Source organism: Letharia columbiana (assembly GCF_014066305.1).
Source record: "Letharia columbiana isolate WasteWater2 chromosome Unknown Sc0000063_s0, whole genome shotgun sequence".
Taxonomy (NCBI): domain Eukaryota; kingdom Fungi; phylum Ascomycota; class Lecanoromycetes; order Lecanorales; family Parmeliaceae; genus Letharia; species Letharia columbiana.
The window spans coordinates 230,146-244,574 of NW_023501107.1; the positions used below are offsets into that span (position 1 = coordinate 230,146).

Genomic DNA, 14,429 nt, shown 5'->3' on the forward strand with positions numbered 1-14,429 from the left:
AGTGTCTCGCTTGGCTTCTTCTACATCTTTCATCGTAAACTCATGTCTAAAGCTCGTTTCAGGGAAGGCGGTATGGAGGAACATCCTTGATCTGCCTCTATCTCGAATTCTCATTGTTTGTCGCGAACGCACTTTGACAGCTGCTTCGAACCCTAACTGCCATACTTCTTTACACTTCTGAAATTGATATAGTCCGTTGCGACTTTCAAGACCCAATATATCTACTTTGAGCTCCATGGTAAAAACCCAGCAGACGCTTCCAACAGCATTTTACATTCACTTCAGCATCCAGTCCACACCACATTCAAAAATCACGGTATATAGGGTTCGACATCTACTCTGGTAGCCCTTACCGAGGTGTTCTTGTGATCTCCATCGTTCTTGGTTGGGCGCACGCAAATCAACATCACGCTCCGTAATTGCTGTGGCAAACACTGAGGAGCTGCAACAACATTTGCAAACAGTCGCCGACCCCAGGCAAACTCGTGGAGGAGTGCTGCAACAATCACGAGTACGAGTGCGCTGATCACGCTGTGGCTTACTACCGTGGTGCTAGTGCCAAGGGTTGAGAGTCTGCAATCAGATGGGGGCTATTTACCCACATCCAAAGTCAATCAACACGTTGTCAACACTTAGCTCAATCATGGTTATTATCTTGCATTCTATGTGGCAGGGGATTTTCTTCAAACTTTCAATCATCTGGATTAGCCACCCTTTGCCTGGTTGTTTCTCTATGGTTATGACCTCAATCTCCTTGCTTGTTCTCCTGGACGGTCACTCGCATGACTCCCTTTACATTTTGCAATCTCCCAACTCTCTGGTCGTTTCACCTCTGCCACTACATATCCACCTCTGATCTGCTACCTGTGACCTTCAGCTCCTTGCTTGCTTGTCTCTGTCATCATTTGCCTAATCTGGCTTCTCTGCAGATGACCTTCGTCACTTGCTTGTTTCCCCATCTCTAGGTTTTCAACTTTGTACTTCTGCTTACAAAAGGGCAGCATTTTACACGTATTGCTCTCATCCATAAGCTTGTTGGGAAACACACAACCCACTGTACGATTGCTCCAAAATCCCTCACGGCTTAATCCATGTCTTTCTGACTGGTTCTTCTCGACAGTGGAAGCAGCGCGCTCCACGGTTTCACTGATCTTTACGAGAGCTAATAAACAGCCGGAGCCTAGGTGCAAGACCTCACCGGGCCCATTTTGCGAACGAAATTGAGGCAATCAGAGATCTCGTTAGCTGGGGATTTGGGGCCTGGACACGGGGCGAGTGACTATTGAAGAGTTTATATAATATCTCGAGGGCCTACCGACGCGCAAAATCAGAGAACAGTTGGATCTCGCCGTTAACGGCCCTCTGCAGGATCGGTACAAAGCTTCTACGGGTGTCCGGGGTATAAAGCCTACTCAGGCAAAATTGAAAGCCTTCCTCTAGCAGCTCAAAAACAAGAATACCGCTAGCTCGTCGCTCGATGCCAGTAATACGCAACCCGCAAATCCTTATCGGCCTCCATCCCAGCGTACAGCAAAGCATCTTCAAGCAAACTACGCTCAGACTCAACCAAGGAAGAGACGCAAAACTCTCGACTCTTATTCTCCCATTGAGCTTTTCGGATGGTCTTGGGGATGTCAATCCTCTTTCTCTCATTAGTCTCTTCCTTCGGACAGCTCTCTTTATCTCGAGACACATCACTCCTCTCTCAGTCCTAGTCTTCAATCGTTCCAGCTCTACCCTCAATCACTCTTTCTTTATGAGCTCCTATCACTCTTGAAGCTCAATCACAGGAGCTTCGTTCCAAAATCTCTACATTCATATCATCACACTTCCCTAACTTCCGTCAGAGATATCCATCCAAGTCCTAAATCTCCAAGTCAGCAATTTTCACAGCATTCAAAACTCTTATATGAATATCGCTATCACTTTCTGAATGTCGAAGAACGTAGTTCTCAAATACAGTTGGAGGAGACTAAAGCTGGCCTGGCCGTCACAGACGCTGTGCAAGTGGCTTACATGCATTTCACCTAGCCTGTGCAAACTGACCATTACTTTGGGCCTGCACTTGAGTCCCTTTGCCCAGCTTCTTAGGGTTAGGACACTTGATGAGGAGATCTAAATATTCCAGTCTAAGGAACCATTTACTTGCCATAGTGCTCCATACCATTGGTACTCAACTATGTTGACCGTGCAAGAGCGGTATCGTTCGAGACAAGCTACATTTCGCTATGGACATCAAAGATTCGGCAATGATACACAACAATACACATCTCATCCCCAACGTTGACTGCCAATCCATGACATTCCATGAGGGATTGTATACCTCGACGAGCGCTTCGACGAGGGTTGACATGACACAGAAACAATGGAGACGTTTCTCGAACTTCTTGAAGGAAGACCCAACCTCATGCTACCCATTGACTACTCGCAGCAGGCTACACATATCGGCCTTCACGCCAATCGCACTTCGTCACAACGATGTGGCATGAACCCAACGCGAGTTGGGCAGTATCCTGGCGGGCTGCTTTTGGGGATACGTCATATGTCTTTCGTTTTCCCCCTTCAGCATATGCCTAGCTAGCTTCCTGCGTCGGTGTTGTGATACGGTGTTGAGACACCTGGTGAATGACGTGAGGAACTTAAGAGACCAACAGTATGGAGCAAAGATGCTGGGCCTACAAACTGCACTCGCGAATACAAATTGAGGCTTTGTGAAGCGAAAGTCGTTCTATTCTCTGGTGTCCTGAATCTTCTTAATTTTCTGGATCAGTGCCCTGAGGACTGCGGCGAAGAGATCCGCATTCCTATCGATGAGCGGTCTAAACGGCTGCGAGCATACCAAAGGCGAGACTGGTCAGGTTAACATCGCCATTCCACATCCGAAAGCCATTTTCTGACCCCAGCGACGAGTGATGGGTTCGGGATTGCTGGTTAACGCCGAAGCCTGTGCCCTTGCGGCGATAGGGCCGGTAGGCAGCGATCAGTGCAACGGGACCACTTTCGCGACGTCCAGCTCTGCTCCGGAGACAGGACGAGTTCTGCCGACAAAAGCTTCTAGTTCCACGTTGCCTGCCATCTCCCACCGGAACAAATGAAGACAGCCTCAAAGTTCCTTCGTACACAACAGTCATCTCTTTTCAGCCATCATGACACTCATGCCCGGGGACAGCCAATGATCAAATGCCAAAGCCCAGACATTGGGCAAGCCTTTCACCAAATTCCACAGTATGGAGGGTCTTGCTTATATGAAGGTGCGGCTTCGCTAGAGAATCGTGGCAGGAACCAATCGCAGGCTCGGAAGCGGGAACAGAGGGGCATCTGATGCTGGGCAGGAGACGTGTTTGGAGCTCAATCCACGGACAAGCTTCTCTCTGCCTATTTCCAAAAACCGGCAAAGCTGCGTTCAGGCTAAAGAAGGCATAGTACGACTCAGAAGGTCCTCTGAAGACAATGAGAAACGCATAGAGCAGGCCGCTGATCATGATCTCTACGACAGCTACAAGCAAAAGTACAGTGCCGTTATAGAGAGCAAGGCACAGAAGGATGTGGAGGAGGCGATGCGTCAAAATATCCGGTAGCAAGAGATTGGCCAATACAAGAAGTAGCTAGAGGCTAAAGTCAACAAGGAGTGGAAGGGGAAGACTCGGCTGGAGATACGAACCAGCATTGAGGCTGAATACGAGCTGAAGCTTGAGAACTTCCTGGGATGATCAATGGTTGGTCCTCGGTCTCTGATGAATTGATGCCAGGATGCTTTGCTAGGATGTTGCTACCTGATGACCTCCCGACTTCTCATTTACATGGCTACATTGCTACGGGGCCTCCTAGGAAGGGCCTGCTAGGTCTCCGCTTGAAGGAGAGAAAGCTTTCTGATGCTTAGGCTTGGGATCTGAATGGTGAGGGTCGGTGCTAGGAGGTTGACTACGGATTTCCTTGGCTTTTCGTTTGCTACAGCCCGTTACGACTCAATGATTACTCTCTGCTTGATCGAAACAGGGTTTTGCTTGAGGATGAAGGAACCTATGGTGCTATAGGTTTGCCCGTTACGACACTTTTACACCTCGCGTGGTAGCTCGCCTTTACAAAAGGGGGACGCCTGTAGGGGTTGCAATTGCCTCTGAAATTGCAGCCTCTAGGGCTATGCCACATATCGTTAGCTTAGCTATTTACATCTCCGGTAGCAAGTGATGTCTTACTTGCATACATTGGCGACCTTATGGAAGAGAAGGTTATGGAGAGGGAAGGTATTGGTGACCATGGTACGTATTTGCGATAGTGGAATGGACTGTCCTCGCTAACATCGGAATCTAGAGCACTGAGTTCTGGGTATGATACTGGTTTTGTAATCGGCATTCAACGGGCGAAGAGGGTGTCCAAGCAGGCAGCTGTAACGCTTGCTTTTCTAAATCTCTTTACTGAAGCAAATTTATTGATGATCTATTTCAAGTGAATAGAGCTCAGAATGCGTACTTCTACCTACTTACGGTGGCGACTTTTTGAAGTCGACGTGATCGTTTCTCTGGCGCTGTTAGTGGATATCGATGCCAATTCTATCCTTAGGTTGGAGAAATAGAAGATCTCTCCAGCCTACATCATTATCTCTAAATATATCATCTACGTTATGGCACGGGCATCAAGAAAAGAAGCCACACTAGTTATACATCATTAATGCACTCTGTCATTGGGGGAGGTGTCAGTAGCTGGCAGTCTTGTCAGGTTGGAGCAGGTTCAATCGTTCGACGAGTATCAACCTCTTCGCTTGAAAGCCTCAGAATGAAGCGAAGATGGCTTTGTGCTCTGTGGTAGCAATTTCACTGTGGCGGTAAGAAAAGTGGAGGTAGGCGAAAAAGCTGAAGAGGAGGAGCTTACCCAACTCAACATTCTCAATTAAAAACAGACCATCAAGACCAACTGGAAGAGAATCCTATGAGAGATCAGCGTAGGTAAGAAGCAGGTCGAAGCGGCAATAAGGAATTCAGATAGTTGAGTCCTGTCTCTGAAAGAGTGAACCTGGCCAACCCGGAACAACTGCCCTGGTGTTCGAGCCACAACTATTCAGCCGTTCAGTGCAGGGGACCCCTTGGAGGTGGATCCCGTATGACAAGGTCCGATAGGGCGTCCAGATGTGCTATGACGACAGTATTCCTATTGGAAAAGTGGGCCGCGGTTAAGCGAGTGGTTTCACACACTCCTATCCTAAGAAAATCCTGTATCTTACCCAAAGACACAACGTTCACTCGGACACACTCAACAAGACGCACCAAAAAGCTTCTTTCTTTCGAGCAGACAGCTTCCCTATTTAACCCTATCTTGTCCTATCCTCGCGGCATCTTTTCCTCGATCCTCTCTGTCACCCTCATTTGCAATGAATTCCGCATTCAGAAGCAAATACGCGGCCCTCTTGAACGAGGACTGGGTCAAACTTGGGTACCAATCTGAACATGCTGAACATGGTCTAGGATTGACAAACCAAGTGCACCCTATCTTCCAGCGCACCCAAGCATTGAGGCCACGAGGTGCAGAGCACATCTGGCCCCAATACAAATCAGAGGGCGAATACGATGCAATGTGCGCTGAGATGGGTACCGTCTTTCAGCTGGCCTCCAAAATGCTCGAATCACCAAAGAGCTTGGAGTTCCTCTACCAAGTTGCCTACAGCCCTCGAAAAGTTTCGAACGTAGGCTTCGGCAACCAAGGACGCCCGTGCAAAGAGTTTGGGTGGACCGATCCGCCATTTACGGGGCGTCAAATGGCCAGGAATGCTCTTCGTCACCTCTCACGTTCCCTTACCTTCGAAATTGGGGATCCTGAAGCCGACCCTGAAGTCCAAGGCTCTTTTGCAGTGACCGCCGCAACCCTGGTGCATTTTGGGGCAGGGGTGGCGATAGACGATGTCTCAAGGAAAACGGGTATGGCGAGCAGGATCACTCTCAACGGGTCTTGGATCCTCAAGCTCAAGGAGCTTGATGCTCAAGAGGGAGACACCACATCTCAGAAGCTGAGCCTTCAAGTGAAGATGGCGATAACACTATGTCACGAAATCGCTGTAAGTACATTTCCTTGTTCTTCGAAGGCTATGAGAGGCAGCTCTTGAGTACCCACCAATGCTGCTGGTAGCTATCTCACCTACTCTCTATTATATACATGCTGACTTTAAGGTTTCTAGCATGCTCTTGCTTTTGCTGTGAGTCGTGAGTATTTAGAGATGTCAATCAGGAATTACAACGCCGCCGACCAGGCACACAAAGAGGGCAGAGCGTACGAGTACCCGGTCCAGGAGTTGCGTACCGACGAGCCATACTACAGAAAAGAAACAATGGCAGAGATTGGCAATAGCTGGGAGAACCAGGTCTTCGGTGGGAAGATCAACTGGTCCGGAAACTTAAGTGATCCTCTCTTCGTCAGCAAATGGCCTTCGTTCCTTACCAGCGACGACGACTACATTCCAACACGTGGGAAGGAAAAGCGTACCGCGAGGAAATACGTCGTATCCCTCCACTTCATTCGAAACATGCACCGGCAGGGCTTCTGGGACAACGTGAGGTCTGAGCATACCAATGCTCTGTACATTAAGAAGACTGTCGGGATTGAATACGGTAATCCAGATACAGAGGCTATTTCAGTCAACTCCAGTGAGATCAACTGGCCTCATGACGAGGAGAATTCCAGCCGCGTGTCTAGGGAGAAGGATGGTCAGACAATTCCGGATCCGTCAGATTCGCGTGCGAATGAAACGGCGGAAGAACGGAGGGTATGAAGAATGACGATCGTGGATATGTGGCTGTCTTTGGCTGGAGGTAAAGCTCTCTTCCACGTCCACCCATGAGAGCGATTTCGCTGATTTTCCAAGGCCTCACAGAATGTGACCCCATACATATACATAGTACCACAATGTCAAGTCTCCACGTCTATCCTTCTTTGAGTTGTATTCTCGCTACTTCGAAGCCTTGTGAGGCCGGCGCTTATTATCTTCATCCAGTGCATCTACACTGCTTCGAGTCGCATGCTATTGTCTTTATAGAGTCGTGTCAGGGAATGATATCTGGACCAAGTCAAAACCTGTTGCTTTGAAATCTGAGTCACAGATAGTCCTGCCGATACGTTAGACCCCCAAAGCCAATTTATCAATGTAGAGCCCCTATAACGGAGCCGTGGCAGTTGCCCAAAGCGTTTATAAACCTAATCTTTCGAAGGACCCCGCACGCCGTTTAAGCGGGATATTTTCAGTCCTGCAGTGAAAGCTCGGAGAATTCTTCTGCCTTACCTTTCAAGACCTGCATCTTGTCGTCCACTTCGACGCATCACATAAGACAGATTAGACTGCTTAAATTTCCACATCAGACTCTCCATCAAATAGCTCGTTCTGAGATAGATCTATCTTCTCGGTCTCCTTCTCCTCTTCGCGCCTTCCCTAAATCAGCGTCTGTCGCATTTTCCTTGTTTCGCGACGGATCTCTCCCTTCTTATCTCTTCTCGAGCCGAATCCAAGACTCGTAATGGATACCCAATCCAGGAAAAAGATAGGGGTGCTCAAGCCGGAGGACTGGAAGAAGCTGGGTTACTCCGATTCCACAACACCCAACGACGACGCTGAGGGTCTGACCAACGAGATCGACCCAATCTTTCATTACACTCACCCATCGCTGAGCGTTCCAATATGGCATCCTCTCACTAATGCTGAATACGAAGACTACCTAGTGGACATAAGGCAGATGCTCCAGCTAGCATCGTTGTTTCTCCGGTCTCCGCCAAGCCTGAACGCCGACTACGACCTCTATTACAGCCCACGGGTATATCCGAAAAAGCGTGTGAACTTTGAGGGCCAGCCAGTGCTAGAGTTCCGTCATGTTGAAACGACAGAGGCCTATTGGCCGGAGCGAAGAGACCTGGCCAACGCTGCGCTCGACCGGCTTGCAGGTGTAGTAAGCTTTCGGGTTGTTTCAGAGAAGGAAAACCCCGACATGGCGGGTGTCATTGGTTTGAACACGCTCTTTCTTGGGGTACATCCTCGCGGAGTGAACATCCAGGATGATACGGACTTGGCCAAAGGCATCGGCTCGACGGTCTGGATCCACGAAAGACTGATAACCGAACTCAGGCGGTTACGGAACGAAAAAGGTGTCGACAACACCCTCAAAGTTTGCAGCCTTACGGTAAAAGGAGCTTCAACAATCTGCCACGAGCTCTTCCACGCAAAGTATATGGCAACCGACTCGCCATTGCTCAGAGACACACTAGAGGAAACAAGCCTTCGCAGGCATGCGGCTATGACGAAGAGCGGACGTCAGAAGGAGGATGTACAGAGCAACGAGCCTTTGCATGAGGATGATACCGACGCAGAAGTGGGGTACGTCTGGGAGAAGTATGTTTTTGGTGGCCACATTCACTTCGAAGGGGACGTAGACAAGTGCCTCTTCTTTAGCAAGTGGCCATCCTACTGGGCCAGCAAAAACTACCACAGAAGGGGTCTGTGGCGCAAGATGATGACGAGGTATGTTGTGGCGATGCACTACATCTTGAACCTTCTCAGGCAGGGATTTTGGGACGACATGAAAGAAGGGGATCTCACTGCCCTCCAAATCAAGAAATGGATCGGCATCAGAATGAGCTGCCCATATTCTGAACTTGAAGACCCTAATTGGAATATTAACGACTCAAGCGAGGGCGAGTATCCACTGGTTCGCCCCTCTGTACTAAGAATCTGCAGAGAAAAGGCTGGCGAGGAACTGCAAGTGTCGAGAGCGAACGAATCAAGGGAAGAGCGGATCGATCGACAGCTCTGGGAACAGACTGAGGCACGCAGCTAATATCTGGTCGATTCCCAAGGATCCTGGATAGCCAGATATCGTATCCACGGTATGCCTTTTGTATTCTTGCCCTCCATGCCGCATGGCTTACATGACTGACACTCTCTTCCAGAGCCTCTCGCCGACAATCTTATTCCCTCCTGACATCTTCGTCCTGTGACCTACAATCAAATATCTCCACTTCCCTAGGAACGTGTCCACCCTCTTCAGCCAAAATCCTCTTCTACCGGCTAAGTGGCGCGGCGTGTATACGGCAATTCTTCCATCCTCATTGCAGAAGCTCTTCTGAAAATACTCTTGACTGCACATGCTTCTCCTAAAATCGTTCATACTCCAATACTCAACGGCGATAATGCCAAAAGCATATGGTACACTTTCCCATTTCAAGGCTCAGTTGAGCGCAGCGGGACTTCCACGATACATTGGCCAACATATGGAGGTTTCTGGCCGAAGCTGCAGCTGCTCTGAAGCTCTGAATCCCGCTGTATTTATCTTCCATTGCCTTGATAGCACTTAATCATTCCATCAACTTCGCTTTCGTGACCGCTACCAGATATGCTTCTTCCTCGCGACCGTACTACTAAATTAGCTGAAAAGAATTTGGTACATACATATATAGCCATATGTATAGTGGCTTTCCAAGAGATGCTTTTTTCTCCCCGGATATTGAGGGAATCCTTGTACCGTAAATTCCGAGGCAGGGCATGAGAGATTTTCTCTCCTTTTGCATTTGTCCTCAGTTCAGGGCAGCAATATCTGCGAGCCTCGGAGTAGAGTTTGAAAAGCGGGTTTCGACAGGGGTCCAACTGTGTTACGGATAAACGTAGACCAACCGGAGGTTGAACTTGTAATTACCGAGCGCACACTTGGAGGTCAGAGAATTCTTTGTCTGACACAAGCACTCCAGAGACACCTCCTTCACAGCTCCGCACCCTGCAAGACACAGCACCTGACTTTACTTCCTCTTACTCCTGTCAGCTTTATCGGTGATCCTTGGACTCGACCTCGTGCTTTTCAGAAGCCTCGTGTTGTTGAATAGTCAAACCTCAAGTTCCGGATCTGACCCTCAAGAAATCACTCGCAATGGCCAATGCTGAAGTCAGAGCAAGATACTCGGATGTCCTGAACAAAGACTGGGCGGCACTCGGATTTGTCAGGCTCCAAACTAGGCTTCTGGATGATCTAGGTCTAACAGAAGAGGTACACGATCTGCTCCCAGCTAGGCTTCCGGAAAACTTTGGTCTGACTGGAGAGATACACGACCTCTTCCAGTTTAACATCCCGGGACGACGCATGAGAATATGGGAAGATCAAACTTTTGAGCAGTACTGGGCGATCCGTGGGTCACTCGAACCGGTGTTCCGACTAGCAACAAACTTCCTCCTTTGCCCCGCAAGTCTGGACTGGTTTTATTACCTGATCTACGCCCCTCGTGAGCCTACAGACCCGGTGATCCTGCACAACGGAGATGCCGTTCAAGAGTATCGGCGCGATGACACGCCGATGGAAACAAGACACCAAAAGGCAAGGGCCGCACTGCAGCGTCTCGCCATGACACACACAATCTCGCTCGATGACTTCCACGACGAGTACGATGATGAGGGACGCACAATCCCTAGTATGAGGTACCACGAGAAAGGAGTCAACATCAAAGATGATGATCCCGAGGAAATAAGCGGCATCCGACCCCACATCGGCATCAGCCAGGACTTCGTTCGGTATCTCATGAATACGTACATGGAAGGGTCGCAGAGCAGGCCTCGCATGCTCAATATGTGGATCAAAATGGCTGTGACATGGGGACACGAGATTGCTGTAAGTGAAGTCCTGATTCCCTGCTGTGTTCATGCTGCCTACTCGGCATCGTCCTGTCAAGCGCAAGGCATCGATTTAAAGCATGTCTCTCTCGGCTTCTTTTCACTGACCGGATATCCTGGAGCTCACTTCTTTGTTGCGTATTGAGATGCTGACTCGAAACATTTAGCACGCAGCTTGGATGGCGTCTAATCGTAGACTGCTGAGAAACTGCCAGATAGAAACATCCCAGCGCGTTCATGCGACCGCGAACAAATTTCATCGCGACCAAAAGGAGGCGAACATAAACGAAGACTTGTTCGAGGACGAAAATGTTGCTGAGCCAGGCTACTCGTGGGAGAATTTTGTCTTCGGAGGGACCATTGAACTCCACGATTTTAAAGCCAGCAATCCTCTTGTCTTTATCAAGTGGCCCAATTTTCTCAAGGGAGCTCAGGGTCTTAGAAGAGGAGCCTGGAAACCATCGGCGACAGAGTACTTCATTCCCATGCAGTACAGCCTCAGTATCAATTCGCAACAGTGGTGGGACAATGTCGACCCGGAGGATCCTACCGCTCTTTACATCAAGAAGATCGTTGGGACCAGGGTATACCAGACATCCTTGGACATCGACGATGATTGGAATTCTAGTCAATCAAGCGAGGGGATATGGCCCACCGATGAAGAACGCTCCCCAGACCAGTCACAATCGCACCGAGTCTCCAGGATTATACCAGACACGATTATCTAGGATCTTTCCACTTCAAGGGCGAACGATTTGGCAAGATAGCTCGCACCTCAAGCTGTTCAAATGTTTGGAAGCTCCTCTCTGCGGCAAGGTCATTGCGCTTCCTTAAACGCACGCAATCAGCTGCACGATACAATCTCCACCTTCGGTCTCGACCTCGCAAATCTGACTCATACAATGGCGGAGGCTTGATAACACCATGTAGCGGCAGCTTCACACATTTTTCCCTTCTCACAAACGGTTTCCTCCCCAAGGACTAGAACTTTGGTCAGCTAACTGGAGACCTTTGCAATGTCAAAAATTCTCCTACACACGTTCGACATTCTTGGATCATGGTTTCCCCCTCGTGATCCTGATTCGTCTATCACACCTAACATGCTTTGTTTTGGGCTTTTTTTCTATTAGCTACATCACGCTTCGCCCCTAGCAGGCTCGGAGGCTGATTCTCTTTTGTTTATGATGGACACTGCGGAACGAGCTCTTTGTGTTGTACTTGGAGGATGCCAGAGTGGCTGGCGTTGCGAGGACTTAGAAGAAGCTGGTATGTGGCGAGCGAGATTCAAAAGGCAAGCGTAATGGTGAGGGCTGGTGGTCAGACGGACGCACGATAGAGCAGACTAGCATGACGATTCATAGCTATCTATGTCTTTATCACAAGGTTCTTCTGACTTATTGCCCCCAGCTCGTTTTCGCCTGTTATTCAGTACAACAGAGAACAAAATTCCTTGTTCCCCCTCGTCCACAGAGAGACTATTTTTAGTTTCTCTAGTCTCGCGCTAAGCCCAAAACTGCTTATCAGATAAGATCGAACTTCACCCACTGTAGAGCCTCGAGCAAATGCCAATGCATTAGACTAAGACTCCCTCTGTTTCCATCAAGCTGTTCAAGATCTGGTACGGAAGCCTGAATGAGTCCTATTACCATCGTCTCAAATGATTCCATATGATCCCTAAACCCTGTTACCCTCGCCAAGGCTACGTCTTCAGCCGCTTAGAGACAAACGCCCATTTCCATCTGCACGAAGAATAACCTTTGACAGCGACCAAGTTACCTCTCCGTATGGCTGGCGACTAGAATTTACAATACACGCTAGGTGACGAGTCGTCAACAATATCGATCACCAAGCCTCTAAGTCAGAAGTACCCTCTGCCTCGCTCTTGATACCATGGTAAGCATCTTTAGCATGTTCTCACCATTCCCAGCTGACATCTCTTGAGGTTTCAGATGTCATCGACGATCTACAGGCAATCAGCTAGCTTCTTCAAACCGACAACCACGTCATTTGATCTCTGAAAGTTGACGCTCACACGAAAGTCTTGCAAGGGAAAGAGCGCGTCGATTTTTTACATGTCCTGTTGCGGGCGATGGCTGGGTTGGAAATACATGAAGCAGTGGCGAAGATGAGTCATGAGGAAGCAGGCCCAAAAGTTTCATACATGAATCGCATGCATTGCGAACGCGGCTGTTATGGTCTCGACCTCTCTTTCTTCACGTCGCAAGAAACAAATAAGAAGGCCTCCAAGATTGCTATTCCGAAGAGGATCGACGGCAGGCTTAGTGCTACACAAAAAGCTACTACGGAGTACATGGATGCAAGACGTGATATGTTGAGTCCGCCGTTCAGGAGAGAGACGGCAATTCCTCCACTTCACGTGCTAACTTCTACTGAGCCTAGTTCTTAGCTCATGCTATGCTGTCTTCTGGATCTTTCTGCAGTGTTGAGGCTGGAAGGGGCTCTGGCTTGAGAGATCCGCAATCTGGGCAGGATGATCCTAGCCTGGCCCTTAGAAAGGTACTTATCTTCTTTCAGCTACACGCGTAGAACAAGCAGAGAATAGTTGGCAGAGCCCACCAGCATAACCGTAGCAGCGATATACGGCACCTAGGATAGAAGGGTTAGGTAATTTATTTCAATTTCTCCTTATCTCTCGAGTTAGAAATCAACCGGTCTTACGGTAACACTTTCTACAAAAGTCTAAGGTACTACTATTGGAACGGTGGTTTTCTTCTAGATATTGAATTGTGAGGCTGGGCAAAATAGCTTTCGTGGTCAGAGGCAAAACCTCGAGTCTGCAGGACGAAGATCAAGAACTTTACAGCTACACAGACAGTCGATGAAACAACGAGGTTCATCATGTTCGAGTACAGATGTTCGCGAGAATACGCCTTTCTAAAATCTTCATGGGGATCCTGGGATTCTCCAAATTCAAGTGGGTTGCACGGGCTAGCGTCTCTTTCACCGCTCTACGCTCAAGCTTAGAGCAATTTCCCCTCATTTGAATGAATAAACTAACGCAAGGTGAAATTCTCTCATCGGGACACTGCAGGGTGGCGAAGAGAGCTTAGACCTCCAGGCTGCTAGTATGCAATCTCGCAGTCGCAGGATGCTTGTACTAAAGCCTAAAAGAGTGGCCCCACTGTCTATCAAAAATGTTACATCGCTAGTCTCTGTGCGGAACTTGGCAAACGATCAACTTTTGGGGTCTTGAAGTCCCGATTCGCTGTCGAAAATGTTCACAGCATCGTTAGGTTCTGAGAGATCCTGGACGGCACTAAAATCACGTTTCCTTCTCAGACGTGTCCACACCGTCATTGAATTCCGTGGACCCTGTCATTTATTTCATCATGGAGTACTCCAGATGTTGGTACCTTTGCTGTCAAGACTTCTTGTTCGCATCCACCACCTACAAGGACAGGCAAAAGACCTTGACCCTCTGCACTGCCGCCCATCTAGATCCACAAACCCCTACCTCAACAGCTTGCTCTCCTTCGATAAGCTCCTTGCCTACACTCTCATCCTCCTCGACCCCGGCGTTCTCTTACGAAACAACAGTTGCAAAGCCGCTCACCACAGACCCTGTACAGAACAAGCGTTTTGGGAAAGAAGAACCTTTCTTCAGAGTGGAAGACTGAACATTTTAGGGATACACACATCCTCTCAGAGATGACCATGTTGGCACCAAGCTCATGAAAGACATAGTATTCGATGTTCAGCCGTGAGCTGGTCGAATGTCCTGCGGAACAATCGACCAAGGCAAGGTAGGGCGGACCAACGATATAAGAATACGAGCTCTTCGATT

The 14,429-nt window shown here is 48.8% G+C and overlaps 1 protein-coding gene across 1 annotated transcript; it reads left to right on the forward strand.

Annotated features, from left to right (window-relative positions):
* Nucleotides 1-5,365: 5,365 nt before the first annotated feature.
* Nucleotides 5,366-11,352, forward strand: HO173_011570 (uncharacterized protein; the record flags this gene model as incomplete). Its single annotated transcript, XM_037313450.1, has 5 exons — nt 5,366-6,046; nt 6,167-6,751; nt 7,479-8,678; nt 9,879-10,622; nt 10,840-11,352. 5 exons carry the CDS (start codon nt 5,366-5,368, stop codon nt 11,350-11,352), a joined length of 3,723 nt encoding a protein of 1,240 aa, XP_037159722.1.
* Nucleotides 11,353-14,429: the final 3,077 nt, after the last annotated feature.